The following is a 27,616-nucleotide window of genomic DNA, read 5'->3' on the forward strand; positions in this document are numbered from 1 at the left end:
TCCAGCATCTTTGCCTTTTAATATAAGATTTGTTTTCATCATTTCTGAGTGTAACACATTTCTTCTAAAAATAGAGCTCTTTGCTTGTTCTGAAACTTAACTTCCACTTGGAGGTGACAGGGCATAAGGCTGACTGTAGTCGCGGGGTGACGCGGGTTCCTGGTCACAGACTCTTCACGGGACTCTGGATGCGCACGGCGAGGAGTTGTCCACGTCAAATCCATGGTACTGAAGAAACACGACAGAAAGTTCCGAGCTCCCATCCACGCCTGGCGTGGACCCACCTGAGCACGGCTCCCCCGGGCCACGGGACCAGATGGCAGCAGTCCCTCCCCCAGGAGGGGTGGACAGAAGGATCCTGCACACGTCCACCAGAAGAGGGCAGGGTCCCCTCCGAGCACACCGGTTAAGAATGGCAAGTGCACAAACACACAAGACATAGGGACACAGGGCTGAGGATGTGACACTCCTGCCCTGGGCCAATGCAGACCTGGATTTAATATCATGGAACTTGCTGGGGTTTTCTCACAATACAGATGAAGAGTGAGAATCTCCCCTTGCCCCCAAGAAGAGCCTGGTTAGCTCCTGAATCCAAAGATGCCCTTGATGTATCCAGTGAGGCCACTCTTGGTCTTCTGCTCCAACTTGTCCTCAAGAGGTGGGAATGCCACATGGTTGAGGGCCAGGTCAAAGAACAAAGGCTTGCAAGGAATGGGCTGGAATCCCGGTGGGAAGTGCACGAGGTTGGCTTGCTTGGTGACGAGGGAAGGGTCCAGGCAGAATGTCTCAAACCGTTCGACCAGAGGCTGGGAGTCAAACCAAAGGGAGGAACCCAGGTGTTAATCACAGACCACAGCGGAACATTCACTACGTGCTGAGCACACAGTTCAGAGCCTACGTGGGCTACCTCGCTTCATCCCCACGAATCTGCTACAAGGGTTCTGTCACGTCCCCATCTCCTAGCTGAGAGTCACTGAAACCTAGAGGTTGGGAGAGGCACGGGCCGGGACTGGAGCACAGGCATAGTGGATCTGCCTGCCGAGTTCCTAGCCAGCTGCGCTGCACAGCACACGTTCCTAACCTTATCTGTGGTCATCTGGCTGACATGAACAGACCTTATACAGGCAGCTGCGAGGTCTCTGAGCAAAAGAAGGGTGTCTGCTTAGAAATGAAGGGTTCTTGGGCACCTGGGTGGCTCAGTGGGTTAAAGCCTCTGCCTTCAGCTCAGGTCATGATCTCAGGGTCCTGGGATCAAGCCCCGCATTGGGCTCTCTGCCCAGCAGAAAGCCTGTTTCCCCTTCTTTCTCTGCCTGCCTCTCTGCCTACCTCTCTGCCTACTTGTGATCTTTCTGTCAAATAAATAAAATCTTAAATAAAAAAAAAAAAAAAAAAAAAAAAGGAAAAGAAATGAAGGGCTCTCTGTTGAACTGAGCACACATTTCTAGTGAGTTAACGAATTCTATTCTTCATTCCTCAAAAGCCACAACCCAAACATACCTTATTGTCCTTGACTTGGGAGGAAATCTCTGTTTGGTGGGAGTCACTTGCATCTGAAAGATGCACAGGGATTCAGTAAGAACAGGGAAAAAACATGCTACAGTCACAAATGACACATGTCACACGTGTGGGTTCTAAATCCCAAGAGCAAAAGCAGCAACATGTGGGCAAGTCAGCCCTTTCCTTCCTGGGCCAACGTCTGCTAAGCAGTACAGTAAAATAGACGATAAACCCTAGAAGCAAGGTTGTCACGCCAGCGGAGCCCCAATGGTTGTAAGAAAAATATGTTAGGGAAAGGGACAACGAACTGGTTCTCTAAATTCTTCCACACAGGGGTGCCCGGGTGGCTCTGCTGGTCAAGCATCTGCCTTCGGCTCGGGTCATGATGCCCCAGGATCGAGCCCCGCATCGGGCTCCCCGCTCAGTGGGGAGTCTGCTTCTCCCTCTAACCCTCTCCTGCTCACGTACTCGCTTTCCATTCTTGGTCTCTCTCTCAAATAAATAAAATCTTAAAAAATAAATAAATAAATTCTCCTACACAGCTTGATGCCTTCATGTGGCAGAAATAATGGCAGAAAGAAATAAAAATCGTACACATTATGGGACTGGGGTAGGGGTGGGACAGAGGAGGGAGGGCAGAAAGGAAATCTGGGAGCACAGTCAGCACGGAACGCGCAAGTGGCTCACCCAGGATCGCCGCTGCCTGCAGCGAACACTTCTCTGACCTCACTTGGGTGATGAGCTCTTGCACGTCGGGCAGGTCCTGTAACGGTTCAGAAAACACGGACTCACCAGCCAGAGCCGGGCCAGACAAGTGCGCCACACTGACCCAAGCTGAGTGATCCCACCCTTATTTTCACAAGATTTTAGACTTTATAAATGGTTTATCGTATTAAAAACAAACAAAAACAAAAACGCTAGCTTGGGGCATCTGGCTAGCTCCGTCAATAAAGCACGTGACTCTTACTCTCAGGGTCCCAAAGTCAAGCCCCACGGCGGGCAAGGGGCGTACTTAAACAAAACAAAACAAAACAAGCACTTAAAGCTGTCTTCAGACGGGAAAAGGATGCCTTAGCCCAAGGGATAATGCCGGGAGACAGCAGCAAGGACAGCAGCGAGGACAGCAGCGAGGACAGCGACGCGAGTCGCGGCTGCTACAAGGGGCCCGGCGCTTTCCAAGCAGCTCACGCAGCCGCTAATTCCACTGTCATCATCACCCTGAATGCAGCCGTACTCTGCTTTGCGGAGGAGGAGACTGAAGCACGAAGGGCCCCCAAGGCAGGCTGCAGTCTCTCCCCTGGCAAAATCCAGAAAGATCTGAACCCTCCTGCCCTAAGCTCCGACTTCGGTCAGACAGGGATCTGTACGCGCTTCTTTCCGGACTCCTGCGATACCCCTGCACACAGTCTCCCTCCACATGCCGGCGCCGAGGACACCCCGGCATTACGCTGCCACCGGGCTGGTCCCGCACACCCTCGCCTACTCCTTCCCATCTGCACCTTCACTTGAGAACTCCTCCATCCGGCATGCAAGCCTGTGGCTCGACAAAACCTTACGCTGTCTGAGGGCAGAAGCCTGGTGTGTTCATTGCCCTGGAACTCAGCACTGCTCCGAGGGAACAAGCGAACGCCCAGAGAGCCGCGGCTCCCTCGCTGGCCTGACCAGGGCAATCCCAGCTCGCCTTTTTTAAACAGTCTCCACTAATAAATGCACATGCCCAGATTCTGTGGGCCGGCTGGGGCTCTGATCACAACACCACTGCGGCAGTCCGCAGCTTAAGAAGCCAGCGGTCATTCAACAAGCAGGAACACTAAACCACCAGGTACTTCCGATCAGCAGGTAAGCTCTGAGGTACACCCAAACTGCCCTGGGGGAGGGGTGCTAAAATGCAGATTTTGACTCAGCAGGCCTGGAGTAGGGCCTCAGAGTCTGCATTTCTAGCAAGTTCCCAAATGCTGGTGATGGTACAGGTACACTTTGTGGAGAAAAGCTTCATCAGTGGTTCTCAACTCAGCTGCACAGCACAATCACTGAGGTTTACAAAATCCCAGTGTGCACCCCAGACCCCGCAGGGATTAGAGCCAGAATCTTGAGGGGTGAGACTCAGACAGTCCTGTTTTAAAAATCCCAGGTGAGGGGCGCCTGGGTGGCTCCGTTAGTTAACTGCCTTTGACTCAGGTCATGGTCCCAGGGTCCTGGGATGGAGCCCTGCATCAATGGAGGGCCTGCTACCCCCTCTCTCTGCTGCTCTACCTATGTTCTTAATTTCTCTGTCAAATAAATAAATGAATACCTAAAAAAAAAATATCTTCGCAGGTGACTGTAACATGCAGCTGAATCTGGAAACAATACTTCACATCTATTTTAACCCAAGGAATGGCTTTCCTTCTTCGTACCCGCGTCCAATCGCAGGCCTGGAGTGTGGCAGGGAGTTAGAGCACACAGCTCTCAGGCTCTCAGGGCCGCCCCACACCCGCAGCTGGCCAGGGAGGACGGGCCTCACCACACAGCCTCCCTGGGCTTGGAGGCAAGGAGCAGCGGCGCACCTTTAAGCTGTTCCTGAAGGCCCCGGCGTCAGAGTGTACTTCGTTTGCATACTTCAGGACTCGGTCGTACAGGACAAGGGCTTCGCTCCACTTCTTCACCAGCACGTAGGACTGAGCAATGAAAAAACACCTGGCAGGGAAGGGAAAGAGCCAGAGTATTCTAGAATAACAATTACCCAAGGTTGAGACTTTCCTTGAAGTGCAGGCTCAATTTTAGATCTGGAAACAGGCTTCTTAAACCTTCTTAAACCTCAGGATGGCTGCAGGGAAGACCCTGACATTCCCCATGCCCCAGGTTACCAGGCGACCCTCCACTCTTCCCTGCACTGTGCATGTCCCACATGGTAACAGACCCTCTGTCTTCTCCTTCCTGACTCTGCGGTTCCTCAGGAGGAACGCTGCGTGGCCCGAGTACGAATCCCACCCACTGCCCACGCGTCCGGCCAGCTCGCCCCATCCCTGCTCACTTCTTTTTCAAAAACCCAACCCAAGAACCCACTTCCTAATGGAAACTATTCCACTGGCGTCAACAGAGCCTCAGGGCTGCTGGTCCTTGGCAGGCCACGGGCCAGGAGGAGAGCGAACAAGTGCGACGATGGGGCCTGCTGGAGAGTCAGAGTGCCGGGCTGTGCGGGCCGAGGGGCGGGGCTTACACTCCCGGCTCTATTCCGCCCACACCCTACCTCCAACTTACAAATAACACGACTCATTTAAGAACAAAAACAAAAAATGGAGGGTTAGCTTTCTCCTAATTCAGTTCAGGTTGTACTCTGGTTCTGTCAAGGAACACCTTTTCCTATACTTGTTCCTTCTCCGCTGGAGGAAGGAGGGAAGAGGAGGGAGCTGACCTTTAACTTGTGTTCCCCAACCTCCCCCGCCCTATCCAAGGAGCAAATGACGTACACTGGAAACTCCCAGCCAGTACCTTCAGCAAAGACGCCCCCCGAACATGCTGGGCCGACTGTTCTGACCACAGGCAAGGTAATCAGACAGCCAAGCCAACAACCCAGTCTTCTGGAGTCTGGCCCATGCCCCAAGGCTTACAGAGCCAGCGGGCAGCCCAGGAGAGCCCCATCTGCATCATGGGACCTTACCTATAAGCCTTAAACACCAGCGTCTTGAGGCCTATCTCTTTCTGGAAGGCTCGGTCCTCCTCTAAGCCAGGAAGCTGGAGCAATTCCACCAGGTTCTGCACGAGAGATGCAACAAGGAAACTCACGAAGAGCAGGGTGCAGACTGGGTTTCTGAAAGGAGACCTTGTAAAAACACACATGGGCAAAAAGGCCAAGCCAGAAGTAACGGGAAGGTCTGTGAGGAGCGGCTTGGCAGCAGCCACACCTGGTGTCACCGCCACCCCCTCTCAGCTCCTAAAAGCCTGTCTGTCCTTTCCGTCTCGGCCCACACCTCACCTCCTTCCGAGATTTCTCAGACCAAGTCAGCTAGTGGGCATCTCCTGGTCTGATCTGTCAAGACTGGCGCTCCGGCTGGCGGCGCCCCTAGAGGCCTGGATGGTGCACGGACACATCCCTCAATCTTACTCATGGACCGACTCCCAGCGGGCCAAGACTGTGGCCTCAGGAAGTCCCCCAGGAGAGAGGACCTTGCACAGCTGAAGCGCTCAGTGGACCCCGAGGTCGCTGGTCTCTACGCATCAACACGCCGAGGCTGAGCGAGAACCAGGCCTCCCCTCCTGAGCCACCAAAAGCTGCTGCTGGTCCCAGCCCTTCGCTACGCAGAGCTAGGTCATTCTGTGGCCAACACATGCAAAGGACAGGATCCGGCGGCCCAGTCCTCGAGGGTCACCTGTAGAATGATGTCATAGAGCCGGATGAGGTCCTGGGGCCGTGGGGAGCGCTTGCTGTCATCTTCCGGCTGCGACTGCAGTGCCTTCTGCAGCCCCTTGGCCATGTTCTCGTTCCGCCTGACGGCTGTTGACAACTTGATGTAAGTCAGGTAGCTGGAATGTACCACACGTCAGCTCAGGTTATGCTCAGGGAAGCTGGCGTTCTGAGAAGAGCACTGGGCCACAAGCTGGGACTAACCTAGGGGAAGGGCGTGGGGGCGAGGGCGTGTCACTCAGAGGGCCATGTGACCGGGGCCGCAAGCTCAAGGGGGCCCTCAATTTTGGCAATTCGCCGGCAGGTCTGCAGGGGCCGGGATGACACCTTATGATGAAATCTGATTTCAGTTTGAATTATATCCTCTGTTTGTCTTAAAGAGCCACGAAGCTACTGACTTCAGAGGTCACAGTTAGTCCTTGAGATGATCCATGGACGGCAAGCCGTTCCGGGAACAAGGATCAGGTAACAGCCTGGCCCACATTACAAGACGCAGCGCTCACACAACAGCTGCTCCGACTCATCTGAGGACCTTCTCTTCTCAGAAGACACTAAGGAATGGGTTTCGTTGGAGGGTTCTGCGTACCGAGCACCTGCACATACCGGAGACTATGCCTGCTTATTTTATTTTATTTTTTTAAGATTTTATTTATTTACTTGATAGACAGAAATCACAAGTAGGCAGAGAGGCAGGCAGAGAGAGAGGAGGAAGAGAGCCCGATGTGGGGCTCGATCCCAGGATTCCAGGATCATGACCGGAGCCGAAGGGAGAGGCTTTAACCCACTGAGCCACCCAGGCACCCCTATGCCTGCTTATTTTAACTGTACTACCTGCAAAATCTCTTTTAATATCTGGGGACAAGAATACAGTAACTGAAAAGTCTGTTTAAAAAGGATTTGTGGGTGGGGGGCTAGTATTTAGGGCTCGAGATCTCTATTCTTCTCTGGTAGAAGAATAGAGGCACCCTTGGGAGAGACACAGCCTGGGGACAGCTATGTATGCATAGTTGACGTCAGGGCTCCATAGTGAACACTGGGGATTAAGAGACTGTCAAGTCCCAGGTTCTGGCCCCCTAGCCTTCTCCTACTCGGCTTCTAGAACAAGAGCTGCTGGTACATTCTGGGGATCTGACTTGCCCACAAAAGGGCCCTCCAAGATTCTGGAGTCAGGTTCCTGGGTAGAAGGGCAGAAGAAGAACACCCCCAGTGAAGCCCACAGCCAATAAGCCCTGCCCACAAGTGCAGAGTTCCCGCCACACAAGCCATATGCTTTAACAGGAGATGTCGAAGAATCACCAGTTAAAAAAATATCTAACAAGACAGAAGAGACCAAAATCGAGGGTAGGGTGGGGGGAAAGCAACTTGGGAGAATCAGACTTTGCAAGAAGGAGAAAATTTCAGAAAACTATTATTAACTTCAGAGAGGGACTTTCTGGTCATAAGCTTAGAATGAGAAACTTTTACATAATCAATATTTAGGTGTGACTGGGTTGTTCAGTCGGTTAAGTGTCTGCCTTCGGGTCAGGTCATGATCCCAGGGTGCTGGGATCCAGCCCTGAGTCAAGCTCCCTGTTCAGTGGAGGCTCTGCTCTTCCCTCTGCCCCTCTAACCCATCCCTGTCTACACTCTCTCTAATAATAAATAAAATCTTAAAAAGAAAATCAATATTCAAAGGACACGCACAAGCCCTCAGAAATTAAAATAGTGCATGAAATGAAAAGGCCTATCAAGGAAGTCAGCTGGGAGGTCGGGAAGAGCCAGGGCGGGAAGTGGGTGCAGAGCAGGAGCGAGGGCTGTCCCGGGAAGGGGTACAAAATACCTAAATCCAAAAATCAGTAAGGAGGAACACACACACGTCATGTGGACACAAAGGTAAATACCAGGAAAATTTGTTTGAAGAAATAAAAGTGGCCGCTTTGGAGAAATGGGAGAGAAAGGTCAGGAGATGGGTTTTCCTGAAGCTCTTCAGAAAAAGGAGATTCTCAGGGGCGCCTGAGTGGCTCAGTGGGTTAAGCCGCTGCCTTCAGCTCAGGTCATGACCTCAGGGTCCTGGGATCGAGTCCCGCATCGGGCTCTCTGCTCAGCAGGGAGCCTGCTTCCCTCTCTCTCTCTCTGCCTGCCTCTCCGTCTACTTGTAATTTCTCTCTGTCAAATAAATAAACAAAATCTTTAAAAAAAAAAAAAAAGAAAAAGAAAAAGGAGATTCTCCAAATATTATTTAGAGCAGCAGAGGAATGTAGATGCCTCTTTGGAAAGTTTTATTAAAATCCAAGAGCGACCTGATTCCTGCTGTCAAACTGTCAAAGCTGGGCTCCAGTTCCTTTTTTTTTTTTTTAAGATTTTTAAAATTTACTTATTTGACAGAGAGAGAGCTAAGTACAAGCGCAAAAGCAGGCAGAGTAGCAGGCAGAGGGAAAGGGAGAAGCAGGCTCCCCGTTGAGTAGACAGCCTGATGCGGGGATCATTGCTAGGACCCCGGGACCATGACCTGAGCCGAAGGCAGGTAATTGAACTGACTGACCCCTCAGGCACCCCTGGGCTCCAGGTCCTGGCCGAAACCCACGATGCTGATTCCAGCTAGATGTGAAGATGGGAGTATGAAGCCAAGGGTATGGGGGCAGCACAGTGTGAAGGTTTTCTGAGCCCTGTTAAAACTCTCAGGGTCTTTTCAAGGTTAGGAAGTTGGATCAACTCCTGATTCTGACTCTGTGGCTGTTGACAATAAACATGTCCCTTACCCTCCTGGGCTCTGCTTTCTCACAGGACTGCTGAATACTAGAGAGCAAACGGCTGTTGTTGCTCGATACCCCTCGATAACGCTGGCACTCCATTTGACGTTCGCTAATACTGAATTCCCTAATCTAGATCAAGGAGATCAAGATACAGGGAGGTGTTTTTACCAAAAAGGGAGGGGTTAGGGGAATGGCTGAAAATAGTGCCAGGTTCATGAAAAAAGTTACGACCAGTAAGTAAGCAATGAAGACTTCAAGGTCACATGGGGTAGAGCATCTAATGAGAAGTGTAGTTTTCCCAAGTCAGTTGATCCTTCTCTCCACAAAGTCCCCAAACTGTCACTTTTCCTTCCCTCCCCTCTTCAGGGTGAACAGAATGATCCACACTCTAAGACAAAAGTAAACTTGACAAGGTGATTTAAAAATGTGTATGAAAGAGCAAAGGGACAGAAAGAGTTCAGCTGAGCCTGAGGAAAAACCTGCTGGGGGATGAGCTCCACCAGCCACCAGGACTCGAGGCACAGGCACTTGGATCCGCAGAGCAGAAGAGCGTCCAGAGAAGAGCACGCGAGGGGAAAGCGGGCTGCGCGCCGGATGGAGCCGGCGGACAGGCCGATGTGTCCGTCAACTGCCCCGGAGCCATCCACAGCCTCGTGGAGAAAACGTGAAGCAGATCCTTATACCACGCTCAAAAACAAACTCCAGATAGAATCAAACTGGAGTCAAAACACAACTTAAATGCAGAAGGGACGGGACGCAAGCAAACATCTGGAACACAGAGGAGAGAGACTTTCGGAGCCCGGCACGGGGGGCCGTTACCTCTAGGAAGAGAAAGAGGAACCACCAGTGTGGGGCCACAGGCAGCGTCAAAGTCACCAGCCGCATTCTCACTCTTAATGTACAAAATTTAAAATTACGCGTAAAATCTTATGTGTATAATAACATGTAAACGCAATAAACGCAGTAACATACAAATAACATACAAACACGTACTCCTGTACGATAAAACAACACGTACTCCTGTACAATAAAACATACATATATACATTAGCATTTGCTATACAATAAATCAGAAATTAAAACTATGCTAACGTTATATACATTCTTTCATTTGAAGGATCTATTTTACTACTGTGTTAAAAATTTAAAAATTAAAAGTCTTACCTGTGCAGGTACTGAAGATTAGATACCTTCCCCGACTCCCCTTCAAGGGTGTAATCTCTCTGTTTCTGTGGAAAGCAATCAAGGCAGAGATAAAACAGATGATCCTATCCTTGGCTCTGACCACCTCATGCCATGGTGTGGTCTCCAAAGTGCCTGGGAACACAGGCACAGGCTCTAGTAAATTACGGGTCCTAAAATATCAAAGATCTCCTGGGCATATTCTAGAACAAGGCCACTCACTTGTCACCGGCATCAAAAAACTGGACTTAAGCAGGAGAGTTCAGAGTAATGGCCAGTCAGGCTCCCTGTCCACTGCTCCCATGTCCAGACCCAAAGCAGGAAGGCCAGACAGTCCAGGCCCGTGGCACCATTTTGGGGTTTGTGCCTTAGACCTACATTCCGAGATCCAACCCCTCAGGCTGTCAGCTCAGTCTTCTGTGGCTGGCCGAACAATGGCTCTCAAAGATGCACAGGTCCTAATTCCAGGCGCCGTGAAGGTGTTACCTCACACGTAGGAGACGGGACGAAGTTAAGGATCTCTTCGTTAGCCTGGATTATCAAGGTGGGATCAGCATAATCACAGGTTTCTTCTAAGAAGGAGAGAGCAGGGCCAGTGACAGAGAGAAGGCATGGGGACTGAAGCAGAGGTCGGAGAGGAGTGACGGGCTAAGCTGCTGGCTGTGATCACGGAGAAGGGGGCCACAGGGCAAGAAGTCCAGGTGGCCTCCAGAAGTTGGAAAACGCATTCTCTGGAATGCTAGAAATGGACTCTTCCCTTAGGACTTCCAAAGGAAGGGCACCGGGGTAGTTATGCTGACTAAGCATCTGACTCTTCGTTTTGACTCAGGTCCTGATTGCAGGGCGGTGGGGTCCAGCCGCGGGTCAGGCTCCACGCTTAGCACGGAGTCTGCCAGAGTCCTTCCCCTCCCTGCACCCCCCAACTCTGCCTAAAATAAGTGAAATCGTAAAAAAGACAAAAAACAAAAAACCCTTCCAAAGGAACGCAACCCTATGAACCTTTTTAGATTAACAACCACCCAAAGCTGCGAGAGAAGAGATCTGTGTTATTTTAAGCCACTACGTTTGTGGTCATGTTCTAGCAGCCACCGGGGAAACCTCGACACCTTGATAGCACCATCTTCATTACACTGTGAGGGGTCCCTGCAACTGCTGTTGAGTTCAAGGTGAGTGATGGAGGGCAGGGCTCGTACGTACCTGTTATGTGGGTGAAGGGAGGTGAGATATACAAAGGCAGCTTGACGGGAAAAGGGAATGGGATGACAGCTTAACAAATACTTAGTGAACGTTTTATACTCAAAGCACCAGGGACAGATGCTAAAGTAAATAGCTGCTTTTAATACGCTTATAATTGTGGGGGAAAAAACCCAGAAAAATAAATATAAAACAATATACAAAATGTTAAAAAGCAATTCTTGATTAACTACCGAACAAAAATTACAGCCACAAGTACCAGATATTTAGAACACGGGGAGCTGCTGGGCTAGGATGGTGCTGGCAGGCTTCTCAGAGATGAACTATGAGCTGGACACTGAACACCAGACGGCGTCTGGACAGGTGACGAGGGAGACGAAGGACAGTCAGGTGCGAGGGGAAAAAAGAACAGTGCAGGAGAGCACCGGGGTGGGGAAGGCACACTCAAAGGAGGGTGAGTACCGCAGCTGGAGCCGGAGGACCCAGCGGGGAGCAGGAAAGTATGATCTGGAAACAGACACCAGTTCACAGAGTTGGAACTGCACTTGTAAATCAATGGGCTCTTGAGAAGGGTGTACACAACCCAAAGAGTGTGGTGTAAGAGGAAAATTAGAGCTGCTGCTTCTTTTTTTTTTGAAGATTTTATTTATTTATTTGACAGAGAGAGAGATCACAAGTAGGCAGAGAGAGAGAGTGGGGGGAAGCAGGCTCCCTGCCGAGCAGAGAGCACAATTCAGGGCTCAATTCCAGGACCCTGAGACCAAAGTGACCTGAGCTGAAGGCAGAGGCTTAACCTGCTGAGCCACCCAGGTGCCCTGAAAATTAGAACTTCTATTTTTCTCATTTCTTACAAATAAACACGTCAGGAATACAGGCTCAATTTTACTTATGGGCTGCAATATCAGGAAAGTTTGGAGCCCCCTGCTCTAGACCTGGGAGATGGGATCTAGAAAGGTCCCCTGTTTGCTGCTGGCAGGAAAGACCTGGAGAACTGAACCCAGACCAAGATGGGAAAAGCTGTCAGACCTCTGTGGCAGTCCAGGAATAGGACAAAAGGCTAATCAGAAACAGGGCAGGGGTGAGGGATGGAAAAATGGAGACAAGTCAAAGGGAGAGCTAGTAAGGTTCTGGTGACAGGGAAGAAAGAGACAAAGACAGTCCTGAGGTTTTCAGCCTAGATGCCTAATGGATCACAGTGACATCAGAGAAAGGGAGCACTCGAAAAATCCACCTGGAGCCATGAATTTGTGACTAAAGGCTTAACGGGGAAGAAATGAACCCATTAGGAAGAACAGGATGGAGAGAAAATTCCTCAACCTGATGGAGTTCAGAGGCTTCTGTCGTTTGTCAGCCCATCACCAAATCTAAAAATACTGTGGCTAAGAGTCTGTGCACTCAAGACCACTGCCCGCCCATCCCCCCCATCCCCACCCGAACAAGGCACACAGACTGAGAGGACCTCAGCCCGGAGCAGGAGCCAGTGGCCCAGCTGATAGTCCCACCTGATCCGGCTTGAGCTCTTCCCGAACGGCCTGGATGGCGTCCCGACACTCACTGAGCATGGATTCAAACAGACGCTCCTTGGTTTCTTCACTTTCAGCCTAAACAAAGGCAGTAAAAAAAAGTTTTCCTCTGAATAAGGCAGAGTGGTCCAACGAGAGGGGGCACAGCCCTGCCGTGACTCCCCCCCCATTATACACACACACATCCAGCCAGGACACCCCAAAGCAGAGATCGTTTCAACTGTCACGAGTCTCCACCACATTAAGACTTTTCTTATAGTCTTATTCATTATTCATATAGAAATGGAATGGTACGTACACACACACACACACACACACACGAAGTGAATGCACTGAAAAGATCTGCGTAACTGATCTGAAACAACCAAACAACAGATGCTTTACATTCTTTCCCATCACAGAACTTTCTACTTCTTTCCTCCACCAATTCCACCTCTGCTCAGGACCTGCCCCTGACATCCCTGAAACGCCACATTGGAGAACAAATGGTACCAAGCTCTGCTGTGTGCCAGCAGGGATACCCGCATCAACGTAACCCCAAAGACTTGCAGATCTTGGATTTCTTTTAGGTCCAAGCAAGTGAGGAATGTCCCTAACCAATACCAAGCCAAACATTTATTTCTCCTAAGGATCACAGGAAGATCCCTTCTCCACAGAAATCGTGCACTTGGGATAGTCCCTGTGGCTATGCTGTGGTTGACAGTCTTTGCACAAGGTCAAGGGCGTTTGCCCCTCTGCTGGCCTGCTGGGATAAGGGAAAAGTGATTCATTGACAGAGCACCTGCCAAACCACATTACCATTCTAAAGAATCCGACTGAGCTGGTAGGAGTGGTCAGAGGCAAAAAAGAGATGAACTTGTGCTGCCGGCAGACCCACTGTAGCAGGAAAACATCAGCACTCCATTATTATATTTGACTTTCCACGGAAACATCCAAACTAATCTCTTGACATTCAACTGACCTCTAAGACAGCCCAAAAGAAAACCCATTACGGCCTACTCCTTTAGGAGGCTGGTAGAGGCTTAAAAAAAACCCTTTTCTTCTCTTAAGAACGCTAACATTTTTCCTAGTTTACAGTGTAGGGGGAAAAAAACTTCCTTGTAAGTTATGCAATCTAAATCAAACATACTTTTCTACTTATATTGCCTTTCCTGTTGCTCACTAACTTAGGAAAAAGTCAGGGGCGCAGTCATTCTATAAATCTCTCAAGGCAAACACAGCCACTATTAATTTACTGAAACCTAAACAGCATTGTCCAACAGAACTTTCTGTGATGGGGTGCCTGCCTGCCTCAATCCAGGGACATGTGACTCTCCATCTCCAGGTTGTGAGTTCGAGCCCTGTGCTAGATGTAATTACTTAAAAATAAAATCTTTATTCGGAAAAAAAAAAAAAAAAGAACCTTCTGTGCTAATGGAAACACTCTTTTGCTGTCCTGTCCTGCACAGCAGTCTTCAGCCACATGTGGCTACTGAGCATTTGAAATTTTCATTAATTTAAGCGTAAATAGCCAGAGATGTTCAAGTGTCTCGTGTACTCAACAGCGCAGAGAAACACTTCACACAAAACACTGCTAAGGAGCACGTCAAGGTAGCAAGACTCTTTGTAATAACGGAATCAAACCTGCGGGCCAAACGTCTGAAGGACAAATCCTGTGGACCAACCAGGGCAGCCATGGAACAGCTAACAGCCGGAATCGGATCTGTGAGCAGACTCGGCAGCAGGTGTGCGCGTGGGGGCACGGGCACATACACATGCGCGCATGCTCAAGCGTGCCCCCCCATGCATGGGGCACAGGTGCACACACACGCATGTGCAAGCACGCACACACGGGCACACACGGAGCCACGCTGTCAGCAGGCAGTTCTGGTATCTGGCAAATATGCCACCAACACCATTTCAAGAGGGGAGCGGTTCGATGTTTGGGGTTAATGGGTATATAAAGTAATAAAAAAGTGAACTTCATTTCGCCAGCTACGCATGATTTGTGTGCTTTCCTGTAAAGAAAATGCAGCTCAAATAAAAAAACAAAACTGAAACGATGCAAAACGCTAACTCTCTTTACTGCCATGTATTATGCTCGCTCCCTCGGAATAAGGACACCTCTGCATCAAGGGGCAAGAGGCTTTCCTGGGGCTCCCACAGAAGTCTGAGTTCCACCGGGAACCTCACAGAAGACTGAGCCACACGGCAGGTAAAAGCCCATCGGAAGGGGAGAGCTTCAGTCACTTGGGTTTTCTGCCGCCCACATTGCCAGTGACTCCGAGGTCACTAGGACCTGCACAGGTCCTAGCTCTGCAGCAGAGCTTCTCAGGGTTCTCCCTGGGCTGGGCACAGTGTCTCCAAACAGGAAGCCTGAAATGTACTTTGCTACTTTCACTCGTATTTACATACCTATCTTGGAGGCTAAAATCATCCTGAAAAGGCAGCAAACCAGGAACGCCGCTCTACGTGCAGAGGCAGGACTCCGCAGCATCTACACGCAGAACTCCCAAGTCAGCCCCGGAGCCAACAAGAACGAGCTCCCAAACCCACGCGGCAAACTCCCTGCACAGGAATTTGTGGTCTGCCTGCACCTTTTTCCAGGTGCGTCTGTGAATCAGAAATCTTCAGTCCAGAACTAATGTGTTACTTGGACAGGCCTAATAATTAAAAACAAATCCTAGATCCGTTTTTATGAAACTTGGAACACCCCAGGAGGTGCTTTTCCACAGCCTTAAGATGAGTCTCAAGGACCGGTACGGAGGAAAACCAGCTGCCGTGGGTCCTGAGGTAGAGACCCCTGCCTTTCAGAAGTTTCTGGTCTCCTGATCAGAGACCAGAAATTTTGCAACTGGATTTCAAGACTGTTTTCACTTGTCTACAAAGCCTGCTGGAAGGTGGCAGTGTGACTAAGAGACAGACGAGGCGAGTCTGACCACATTCTCCACCACACCCATAGGAGAACCAAGGGAGTGGGAACCAAGCGTTCCCCAGGCCCCTAAGTTCCAGGAAACAACACATGGATATCTGGTAAAGGAGAATACAAACCTCACTTAAGAACAGTTTTTTTTTTTTTTTTTTTTGCTTGTGTTCGTTTTTGTTTTATAGAGAAGGATAGATGGTCTCCCTTTCACTCACACACTGAAGTATTAGCCATGACCCAAGGATAAGACTCATCAAACCTGCCGTTCCTCTGAAAGCTCTGCCTGACAACATCCCGCAGAGCTGCCGCCAGTGACAAGGCAGGTAGAATCAAGCATTAATAGAGCAAAACAGAAACAAATTATCAAGTAAAGCAATTATTTAGCCCACAAAGACATAAAACCTGGCTCAGGAGACCAGAAATTTTGCAACTGGATTTTGGCAGCTGATTAAATCCCTGCTGCAGTCTTCAGTCTAACACTTTATCTCCCTGAATTATTTCTTCCTTCTATGCTTTTCAGTAAACTGCTGTTCTAGTATTTAAATGTCATGAAACCTCTACAAGCAAGCATAAACTGGGTCTACCAAATTCTTGCATTCCAGTCCCTAGAGGGGGGCAGTACCATCACCAGCCAGTTGAAGGAACATGAAGGGGCGCCTGGCCAGGTCAGTAGGCGGACCATGCGACTCTTGATCTCTTCTTAGCTGTGGGTTTGAACCCCATGTTGGGTGTAGAGACAACTTAAAAATAAAATCTTTGGGGCGCCTGGGTGGCTCAGTGGTTTGGGCTGCTGCCTTCGGCTCAGGTCATGATCTCAGGGTCCTGGGATCGAGCCCCACATCGGGCTCTCTGCTCCGCAGGAAGCCTGCTTCCCTCTCTCTCTCTCTCTGCCTGCCTCTCTGCCTACTTGTGATCTCTGTCTGTCAAATAAATAAATAAAATCTTTAAAAAATAAAAATAAAAAATAAAATAAAATCTTTAAGGAAAAAAAAAGAAACACTGAAACCCAGAGCCCTGCATCTCCAAGGCATAGCTCCTGGTTCCCAGGGTAGGGAACAGCTCCAGACAACGAGAATGGGCAAGGTGGAGAAGACCTGTGTGACATCCAGCCAAATAATCCGGTGGCGGCACCAAGGGGGCACATGGTTCTCCTGGGATTACCCTCCAATGGCCAAAGTGCATTTTCCCTAGTTACTAACCCACGGCTGTTTCAACTCAACAGACAACCAGCTACGGTGCTGGACCTCACATCTAAGGATTTAACTGAACTTTATTTCATCTGTACTTGAATTATTTTATTTACAGGTTAAATTTGCTGTATGTGTGTATAGACAGTGGACACTGAACTATGTCAATGTTAAAACCTTGCTGGGATTCCCTGGCACGAACAATGACACACATTTTGTTTGATCTACATCTTTTACATCTACCACATTATTTAAAGACCTCTGATACTCAGAAGTGACCCTGATGCACCGAAAGATTCTGAACAACCAGAGACCACGGAGGATTTAACACATCCCACAAACACTGAAATGATTAAGAAAATATTATAAACTTTATGTCAATAAATTCAACAAGGTACATGAAATTAATAAATGCCTTTTAAAAAAAGACACGGGGGGCGCCTGGGTGGCTCAGTGGGTTAAGCATCTGCCTTTAGCTCAGGTCATGATCTCAGGGTCCTGGGATCAAGCCCCGAGTTAGGCTCTCTGCTCAGCAGGGAGCCTGCTTCCCTCTCTCTCTCCGCCTGTCTGTCTGCCTACTTGTGATCTCTCTCGCTGTGTCAAATAAATAAATAAAATCTTAAAAAAAAAAAAAAAAAGATGACCTGGGGCACCTGGGTGGCTCAGTTGTTAAGTGTCTGCCTTTGGCTCAGGACATGGTCCCAGGGTCCTCAGATAGAGCCCCAGATCAGCTCCCTACTTGGCAGAAAACCTGCTTCTCCCTCTCCCTCTGCCTGTTGCTCCCCCTGCTTGTGCTGTCAAGTGAATAAATAAATAAAATAATAAAAATAATCTTTTTTTTAAAAAATATTTTATTTATTTGTTTGAAAGACTGCAAGCAGGCAGAGACGCAGGCAGAGAGAGGGGAGGAAGCAGGCTCCCTGCTGAGCAGAGAGCCCGATGCGGGGCTCGATCCCAGGACCCTGGGATCATGACCTGAGCCAAAGGCAGAGGCTTAGCCCACTGAGCCACCCAGGTGCCCCAATAAAAATAATCTTTAAAAAATAAAATGAAATAAATTTTAAAATTAAAAAAAAAAATAAGACTCATCCAAATGACACAAAATCAAACAGAAAATCTGAGTAGCTCTTTATCTCATAAAGGAATATTTGTTTAGAACAAGCAAAAACAAATTTTAAAAGCCTTCCCGTAAATACCAAATCATTGTTATACACCTGAAACTAATGTTTTATGTCAATTATATCACCCCCACCCCCAAAACCACAAAAAACCCTTCCTACAAAGAAAACTCTAGGCTCAATAGTTTCACTGGTAATTACAACGGACAGTTGAGAAAGAAAAAAATACTGGGATTACATAAACTCCTTCAGAAACAAGAGAAGGAAGGAAAATATCTAAACTTGTTTTATGAGGTATATATAGCCCTGATACCAAACCCTGAAAAAAGACATTATAAAACAATGATAAGCCACTTCCTCATGCATATGGATGCAAAATTCTTAAATCTCAGCAAACAAAATCTAGCAATGTATAGAAAGTACAATATACCATAACCAAGTGAGGTTGCCTCAAATACATAAGACTGATTTAACACTGAAAAGTAATCAATGTAATTCACTACGATAACAGCCGTCAAATATTCCTCCCTCTTCAGCCTTTACTCTCAAGTTGAAAGAAGGGAGCTGTCCTTACGGCTCCTTCTAAGCCTCTGCTTTCTTACAACCTTCACACACTCCACCGTATCCTGTGCAACAGCAATTAAACACCCACCACTATTCCTGCTTGCCAAAGCCTTCTAATTTTCTTTCATCTCTTCATAAATATCTGAAAAATACTTAAGATTTGTAGAGCTATTCAAAGCACGGTCCTGGGACCAGCAGAATTAGCATCATTTGGGAGCTTATAAGAGAAGCAAATTCTTGGGCCCCAAAGCACACATACTAAATCAAAATCTCTGGAGAGGTGGGGCCTTGAATATTTTTTTAAAATTATTTTATAATTGGGGCACCTGGGTGGCTCAGTGGGTTAAGCCTCTGCCTTCTGCTCAGGTCATGATCTTGGGATCCTGGGATCAAGCACCGCATCAAGCTCTCTGCTCAGAGGGGAGCCTGCTTCCCCCTCTCTCTCTGCCCTACTTGTGATCTCTGTCAAATGAATAAATAAAATCTTTTTTAAAAAATTACTTTAATATTCTTTTTTTTTTTAAAGATTTTATTTATTTATTTGACAGAGAGAGATCACAAGTAGGCAGTAAGGCAGGCAGAGGGAGAGAGAGGAGGAAGCAGGCTCCCTGCTGAGCAGAGAGCTCGATGCGGTGCTTGATCCCAGGACCCCAAGATCATGACCTGAGCAGAAGGCAGAGGCTTAACCCACTGAGCCACCCAGGCGCCCCTAAAAAAATTATAATTTTTTCATCAGTGTACTCTTTCCCCATCCCACCCACCCACTTCCCCTGTGGTATATCCTAGATTCTATAAATCATAATCTGTCATATAGTATATTCTTGTAATAACCCTAGGGAAAAGAAAACATTAAGGAAATCATACAGAAAATACATTCACAGCACTATATTATTATTTATCTAAAGAAAATCAACCTGGGGCGCCTGGGTGGCTCAGTGGGTTAAGCCGCTGCCTTCGGCTCAGGTCATGATCTCAGGGTCCTGGGATCGAGTCCCATATCGGGCTCTCCGCTCAGCGGGGAGCCTGCTTCCTCCTCTCTCTCTCTGCCTGCCTCTCTGCCTACTTGTGATCTCTCTCTATCAAATAAATAAATAAAATCTTTAAAAAAAAAAAAAAAATCAACCTGTAAGTGGACCGGCAGAGTTCAAACCTGTGTTGTTCAAGAATCAACTCTATTTTTTTTTTTTTAATCTATTCAATGTTGGAGTAACACTGCTGTTTTGTTTAAGCAGGCTCCATGCCCAACGTGGGGTTTGAGTTCATGACCCTGAGACCAAGAGCTGCACACGCCACCAACTAGGACAGCCAGGTACCACAACACTGCTGTTCTGGTCTTTGCCATTACTACCAAAATCTTGGCCAAACTCAAACTGCTTTAGAAGGAGCAGCTACAGGGTGCCTAGGTGGCTCGGCTGGTTGGGCGTCCAACGCTTGGTTTCATCTCAGGTCATGATCTCAGGGTCCAGGATCCTAACATTAAGCCCCAGTGTCGGGCTCCTCACTAAGTGGGGATTTGGCCTGAGAGTCTCTCTCCCTCGCCCTCTGCCCCTCTCCCCGCAAAGAACATGCTCACTCTCTTTATTAAATAAATAAATCTTTATTTAAAAAAAAAAAGAGAGCGAGCACAAAAATGACCTAAAGACCCAAAAGTCAACCCTTCAAGTATGCTAACACTCAAATTTGAGGCTAACACTCGACTTTGAGAGTAACCCTTTTTAAAAACATACACAAAGCTCAACTAGTCATCACATTACTGAAATGATCTTCAATTTTAAAAGCAATGGCTGCACATGCAGTTGTAAAATGCTTTTACTTCATCTAAGTTAGCTCAAGCTGATTTTATGAATAAGGCAAAAAGATCTCCTTCATGTGGGTTTTTATTTTCTAATAATGCATACAAAACAGAAGAAAGATAAATTCAAATAAAATGCCACATGGGAAACTCTCCTACCCCCACTAATCTACTGAATTGGAGAGGATTCCCTGCCAAGGACTATTTGTTTCAATTAACGTTCTGTTCATTCAGTCTCTCCCAGGGGCCCGGGACTCCGCTTGTGTACAGTGTACTGTATTAAATAAGATTGCATTAGCTATTCACCAAAGCCAAGTAAAATGGTCCTGCTACCAGCCTTCCTGATATGTGGCGAAGTTCAAGAACATGATCATGGGTGTCAAAAGGGCCTGGATTCCAGGCAAGCACTCCCTTCCATCAGACGTGTATGGCTGTGGACAAGTTACATGGTCTCTTTCAGACCTGTTTTCCCACCTGTACGATGAGAGTTACCGCCCACACCGTAGAATTAAAAAGGTACAAAACTGAAAGAACAGCGTATCCGGGACATTGAGGAGGACCATTACCCTTCATTGCTCATCTCTGTGGTGTACGTGACCACTGGTTTTTAAATTTTGTGAACTAATACGTAAGACCACGGAAAATCCTTACAACACGCAAATAAAAACAGAATTCAAAAGCAGATCGCAATGATTTCAATAAATAAAAAAAAAAAATAACATCGCTTATGAACATGAGAAAGACTAAAAGGAAATCCAGTGTTGTCCTTATCAGCACAAGGGAACAACCATGAAGGTATATGAGAAGTGGGACTTCAAAACATTTACCTTTTCTCTAAACTTTAAACTAAATAACTTCTTAAAATTATTAATTTTAATTTTTTAAAAAAATTTTTATTAATTTGCAATGCTAGCTTTCCTTGTTCTTTATCTAATATACATTCGCGTGCCCGTTCCTAAGGAGCCTCCCCCCATTTATATCTGCCCCCCTGGGCCTCCCCTAACCCCAACCACAGCCAGAACTCCTGTCCCACTGTCCCTGACCGCAGCTCTTCTCTTCCAGAACATACCACCATGAAACGTAAGAATTAACCCAACCATGTAAGCTCAAGGGCTGCTACGAGAATCACAGTCCAGAAGAGACACTGCCATATACCGGTGCCAGTGAGATGCTCTCCAGGAAAGCTTCTCGGTCTTCTAAAGAACAAATCAACTTACTAGTCTTACCCTCGTCTTCCGCTCTTAAAGCAAACTGAAGAGAAATGAGAGCAGCAGTACACAACCTAGACAGAGGCACAAAGGTCTCCCACTGTTGAAAGCTGTCCTTGGGGCACCTGGGTGGCTAAGTGGGTTGACCTGCTGCCTTCAGCTCAGGTCATGATCTCAGGGTTCTGGGATCGAGCCCCACATCGGGCTCTCTGCTCAGCGGGGAGCTGCTTCTTCCTCTCTCTCTGCCTGCCTCTCTGCCTACTTGTGATTTCTGTCTAATAAATAAATAAACTCTTTAAAAAGAAAGAAAGAAAGAAAGAAAGAAAGGAAGGAAGGAAGGAAGGAAGGAAGGAAGAGAGAGAGAGAGAGAAAGAAAGAAAGCTGTCCTCAACCCAGGGTAGCTACTTCGGAACAAGTCATTGTAAAGTTTGGACACTCAGAACAATTCAGGAGCACAGCTAACAAAGCGCTCCCACGCACAAATTACTCAGGCTGCAATGGCTTACGGCGAGGTGGCAGCAAACACCCCGGGGCCGGCTGCAGACACACTCAGCAGATGGGTGTTTAGATGTTCTTCACCTCGTGGAGGAAACAAGCCAAGAAGGGCCTTCATCACTGTCTACTGTGTACAAACCAAGATCACCGGGATCTCTGATCGTATGGAACTTACTCAGTTACTCAGACCCACGAACAAGTAACAATTATGTCCGCAAGCAACACCCGCTTTGCATGAACTACACCACATGTAAAACGAGATATTCTGGCTTAGCCAGGCTCTCCTGAAAAGGCTCAGGAATGAGAGGGGCCCCTTCAGGGACAGAAGGCTAGGACAAGAGGTCAGACGGACACCACAGTGAGGTCGCTACACCACCTGCTGGGCCGGACATGTCCCCTCACGTTGAGCCAGCCTCTCACCACTCCCCTGTCCAAAACCACGTCCATGTTCACGTCCAAGACTGCCACTGCCAATTTCCTTGCCCTCTCAATGCAAGAACTCTTCTACGAGCTCAACTTTTACAATAATTTGGTGACCAAATCCCAAATAGCAGTAAGACATATTTTTGTTTTGTGAGAAATGCACACCCATCTATGTCATAAACACACGAGGACAACTTCAGACACAAGTGAACAGAGAACGGGCAGCTGCCCCTCACCTGTGCTATGGCTGCTTCGTTATCGGCCAATCCAAGTAAAAAGATCCTCACTTTGTCTATCTTCACCGGAACGGTTCTCCCTCTCCATTCCACCTCACTCATGGTGGCTGCCTGTTTGGCCCGAGTCTGAGTGATCAATGCCTGGAAAGTAATTTTCAAAAGTCAAAACTTTAATTGCTGGTGGTAAAAGGTACAAAGAACTATTAGTTCTCTTTTTCTGAAACTAATATATCACGCCTTATAAGGTAATATATAAATTGTATTTAAGTTCCTCTTTAGTATCACCTATCTTAACTTACAGAAACCCAAACATTAAAATGACTAAACGAAAGGTTAAAAAGAGCCAACGTGGGGCACCTGGGTGGCTCAGTGATCTCTCTGTCAAGTAAATACATAAAATATATATATATATATTTTTAAATTTTACGTATTTATTGGACAGAGATCATAAGTAGGCAGAGAGGCAGGCAGAGAGAGAGGTGGAGGCAGGCTTCCTGCTGAGCAGACAGCCCGACGCGGGGCTCGATCCCAGGACCCTGGGATCATGACCTAAGCTGAAGGCAGAGGCTTAACCCACTGAGCCACCCAGGCGCCCCAATACATAAAATCTTTAAAAAAATTAAAATAAAATAAAAAACAAAAAGAGCCAACCCTGGGGTGCCTGGCTGGCTCAGGTGGCAGACTATGTGACTCTTGGCCTCAGGGCAGTGAGTTCAAGCCCCAAGTTGGATGTGGAGCCACTTAAAAGAATAATAATAATAATAAATATTTTAAAAACGTAAAAAAAATTAAAAAGACCAACACCAGGGGCACTTGGGTGGCTAAGTTGGTTAAGCGATGGCCTTTGGCTCAGGTCAAGATCCTGGAGTCCTAGGATCGAGTCCCATGTCCAGCTCCCCGCTCAGCAGGAGGTCTGCTTTTCCCTCTGACCTTCCCCCTTTCATGTTCTCTCTCTCTCATTCTCGCTCAAATAAATAAATAAGATCTTTATTAAAAAAAAAAAAAAGAGCAACGCTAAGTCTTAGTAAGGGTGTAGGAGAAAAACCTATCTATATGTGCTATAAGCAAAAACGCAAATTATCAGAAACTTACTTAAAGATATCTGTCAATATGAATCAAAAGCTTCCAAAATATTCAATCCCATGATTAGGAATGTACTCTAAGGAAATAACTAAGAATGTGTACAAAAACATGGGTCTTCACAGTAATATGATTTATCTCTTCAACAACAATAGTTAAGTGCTCACGTGACTTGACCGGTACAATGTAGTACCACGTGGCTACCAAAACAGTGTAGAAATACCTACTAAAGTGGAAAAAAACACTCAAGACACTGTATTTAAAAAGCACATTACTAAGCAGTGTATATGGAGATCCCGTTTAAAAAACACAAGCCTTTTTTGGGCGACCGAGTGGCTCAGTCAGCTGGGCGTCTGACTCTTGGTTTCAGCTTGGACTGTGGTCTCAGGGTCTGGGATGGAGCCCTTCGGCAGGCTCCACACTCAGCAGGGAGTCTGCTTATTCTCTCTCTCCCTCTCTGCCCCCCCCCAACCCTTGCTCTTTCTTGCTCTAAATAAATAAAACCTTAAAAAACACACACACACACCCACACACACACACGCATTTTTTTCCTACATACACAAAAATCTGTATGCTATTCATCATGTTATTAGTAGTGATTACCTCTGATTCTACCACGTGATTTTAGTCTTCCCCCCATCTTTTTTTTTTAAAGATTGTATTTATTTATTTAGACAGACAGAGGTCACAAGCAGGCAGAGAGAGAGAGAGAGAGAGAAGCAGGCTCCCTGCTGAGCAGAGAGCCCAATAGGGGGGGCTAGATCCCAGAACCCTGGGATCATGACCTGAGCAGAAGGCAGAGACTTTAACCCACTGAGCCACCCAGGCACCCCATTTCCCCCCCATTTTTTACTCCTACTTTGTCTACTTGCTTACATTACTTGCCTTGAAAATAAGATAAAAAATTGAATACTTCAGGGGCGCCTGGGTGGCTCAGTGGGTTAAGCCTCTGTCTTTGGCTCAGGTCATGATCTCAGGGTCCTGGGATCAAGCCCCACATCAGGCTCTCTGCTCAGCAGCGAGCCTGCTTCCCCCCTCCTTCTGCCTGCCTTTCTGCTTACTTGTGATCTGTCAAATAAATAAATAAATCTTTAAAAAAGAATGAAAAAGACATGGATATAGGGGTGCCTGGGTGGCTCAGTGGGTTAAGCCTCTGTCTTTGGCTCAGGTCATGATCTCAGGGTCCTGAAACCAAGCCCCACGTCAGGCTCTCTGCTCAGCAGTGAGCCTGCTTCCCCCCTGTGCCTACTTGTGATTTCTCTGTCAAATAAAGAAGTAAAATCTTTTAAAAAAATGGATATAAATATGCATATATTAATAACCATTACAATGACTACCGAGATTATGGATTACCTCTTTTTCTGGATTTTTACAAACCAAAGACCTCACAAAAATGTATAGACTACATTACCTCTAATTTCTCAGCCAGAAGACCCTCAGTGCCGCCAGACCTCAATCTCATCTGCATGAGTTCATTGATAGCTGACTGGTCCCCTGAGAAAAGAGAGCTGTTGAGTAGAAATCCTCAAGGGTCTGGTCTGGTCTCCCAAGAATCACTAGAATCAATACTGAGCTCTTCCCCTTGTACAAGCACATTTCAGTGAACCGCAGGTCCTTTCACAAAGCTCACTCACAAAGGAGTACAGAATTGGCAGGATGGAAACAAAGCGAAGGAACTGCCTTCCATGACATTAAGCTGGGCTGACGTTGACACCTCTACTTTTCTCATCAGCTAAAACCCGTGCCAAGGACAGATGCAGGGACAAGGAAAACAGGAAAGTTAAATCCTCTAGGCTCTCCGAGATGAACCACCGCCAACCCACTAGTCTGTGCCCGACTCAGCCCCTGCTCACCGATGTTATATGCACAGTAGCGGATATTGGGTGAGATCTCTTCCACACGCTGGTTATACAGCACTGCCTGCTCTTCTGTGAAAGCACTGGCCAGTCTCTCGTAGATAGTTCTGAGAGGAAAGAAACACCAGCTTTCTTAGCAGCCTTATTTTAAGAAAATAAAAAGGAATACAATGGCTAAAAATGAAACATGGCACTATGCTAAGATCCTTCTATCAAGTAAGAGAACTGCATGGCTCTAAAATGAATGAGGATCATCAATATTCCTAAAGGAAAGGAAAACAAATGAGTAACCAGGACTGGCTCAGTCGACTGGGTGTCCGACTCTAGATTTCGGCTCAGGTCATATTAAGGTCATGATCTTGAGGTCATGAGATTGAGCCCCATGTAGGATTGAGTAAGAGTCTGCTTGAGATTCTCCCTCTCCCTCTGTCCCTCCCCACCGCACGCTCTCTCCAGCACGCATGCTGTAAAATAAATAAATCTTAACTCAATAATAACTGCACTTCTGTAGAAACAATCATCAGGTGATCTGCGGCTTGAAAGCGACTATGTACGAGCGAACCCAGCCGCGGCTTTCGGACCAGAACACTTACTTGCATTTGTTAAAAGCCTCAATTGCAGCTTTCCATTCCTGATGTTCAAAACGCAGCATTCCTGAGAGGTAAGCTGTGTACGCCTGAAAAGGGGAAGAATGGAACTGTTTCAACACCAAGAGCCAATGTCACTGCTCAATCTCCCCCCACCTGCTTTCAGTTTTGACATCAGGAATATAGAGATATACATCAGGGTGATTTTACTTATTTATTTTTAAGAAGGTTTCAAGCTCAACCTGGAGCTCAGTACGGGGCTTGAACTCAACCCCAAGATCAAGACCCGAAGACAATCAAGTGCACCACCCAGACACCCTTATTCAGGGTGACTGTAAAAGAGAAAACTTATTGGGGGACCTGGATGGCACTGTCAGTTGAGCGACTGGCTCTTGGTTTTGGTTCAGGTTATGATCTCAGGGTCATGGGATTGAGTCCCACATCGGGGTCCGGGCTCAGAAAGCAGAGTCTGCTGGAGACACTCTCTGCCCCACTCTGTAGGAGGTGTGCGCTTGCTCTTTAAAATAAATAAATAAATATTTTTGAGAGAAAACACTATTTAATAAAATGTGATACACAGATAACTCACCATGATTCATTTACTGCCTAGGAAAGAATTTTTTTTTTTAATTCATTTACAGAGAGAGAGATCACAAGTAGGCAGAGGGGGGGGGGGAAGCAGGCTCGCTGCTGAGCAGAGAGCCCAATGCGCAGATCGATCCCAGGACCCCAAGACCATGACCCGAGTCAAAGGCAGAGGCTTAAGCCACTGAGCCACCCAGGCACCCCTTAGGAGAGAATCTGAAGGAGAAAAACCCAAAAAACCTGTTTTCTCATGTGACTTAATGATTAGTTTCCAGGATATAACATTCAGTATCAGAAGCTGAATGTAAATCTGTGGCACTTTTTTTTTTTTTTTTTTTTTTTAGTATTTTATTTATTTATTTGACAGAGAGAGAGAGAGACAGTGAGAGAGGGAACACAAGCAGGGGAGTGGGAGAGGGAGAAGCAGGCTTCCCATTGAGCAGCGAGCCCGATGAGGGGCTCGATCCCAGGACCCCGGGATGATGACCTGAGCCAAAGGCAGACGATTAACACCTGAGCCACCCAGGCACCCGTTTCTATTGTTTGTTTCTTTTTTTAATTAGTTTCAGAGGTGCCTGGGTGGCTCAGTTGGTTAAGCATCTGCCTTCAGCTCAGGTCATGATCTCAGGACCCTGAGATTAAGCCCCATGTCGGGCTCCCTGCTCAGTGGCAAGTCTGCTTCTCCCTCTTCTGCCCCATTCGTGTGTGTGCATGTGCTCCCACGGTCTCTGTCAAATAAATAAATAAAATTCTTTTTTTTTTTTTTAAGATTTTATTTATTCATTTGAAAGAGATCACAAGTAGGCAGAGAAGCAGGCAGAGAGAGAGGAGGAAGCAGGCCCCCTGCTGAGCAGAGAGCCTGATGTGGGGCTCGATCCTATGACCCTGGGATCATGACCCGAGCCAAAAGCAGAGACTTTAACCCCCTGAGCCACCCAAGCACCCCTAAATAAATAAAATCTTAAAAAAATTTCATTTCAAGAAATTTTTACTTCTCTGAAACTAATAATACACTACATGTTAACAGAATTTTTTTTCTGAATTTAAATAAAACTTAAAAGTCCAAAG

General features: G+C 47.3%; 1 protein-coding gene across 1 annotated transcript in view; it reads right to left on the reverse strand.

The window, feature by feature from the left end:
- SRP68 (signal recognition particle 68) overlaps positions 1–27,616 on the reverse strand; it is a 35,498-nt gene continuing 7,882 nt past the window's right edge. Inside the window, exons 5-16 of the mRNA XM_082705246.1 lie at positions 25,970–26,052; positions 25,374–25,483; positions 24,932–25,014; positions 22,441–22,581; positions 12,492–12,590; positions 9,778–9,842; positions 5,847–6,000; positions 5,138–5,232; positions 4,044–4,173; positions 2,185–2,260; positions 1,498–1,550; positions 1–806 (exon numbers count right to left, since the gene is read on the reverse strand). Of these exons, the coding sequence (XP_082561372.1) occupies positions 579–806; positions 1,498–1,550; positions 2,185–2,260; positions 4,044–4,173; positions 5,138–5,232; positions 5,847–6,000; positions 9,778–9,842; positions 12,492–12,590; positions 22,441–22,581; positions 24,932–25,014; positions 25,374–25,483; positions 25,970–26,052 (1,317 nt within the window). The 3' untranslated portion in view covers positions 1–578. The remainder of the gene's footprint in view (positions 807–1,497; positions 1,551–2,184; positions 2,261–4,043; positions 4,174–5,137; positions 5,233–5,846; positions 6,001–9,777; positions 9,843–12,491; positions 12,591–22,440; positions 22,582–24,931; positions 25,015–25,373; positions 25,484–25,969; positions 26,053–27,616) is intronic.

Source organism: Mustela nivalis, assembly GCF_964662115.1.
Source record: "Mustela nivalis genome assembly, chromosome: 17".
In the NCBI taxonomy this organism is placed as follows: domain Eukaryota; kingdom Metazoa; phylum Chordata; class Mammalia; order Carnivora; family Mustelidae; genus Mustela; species Mustela nivalis.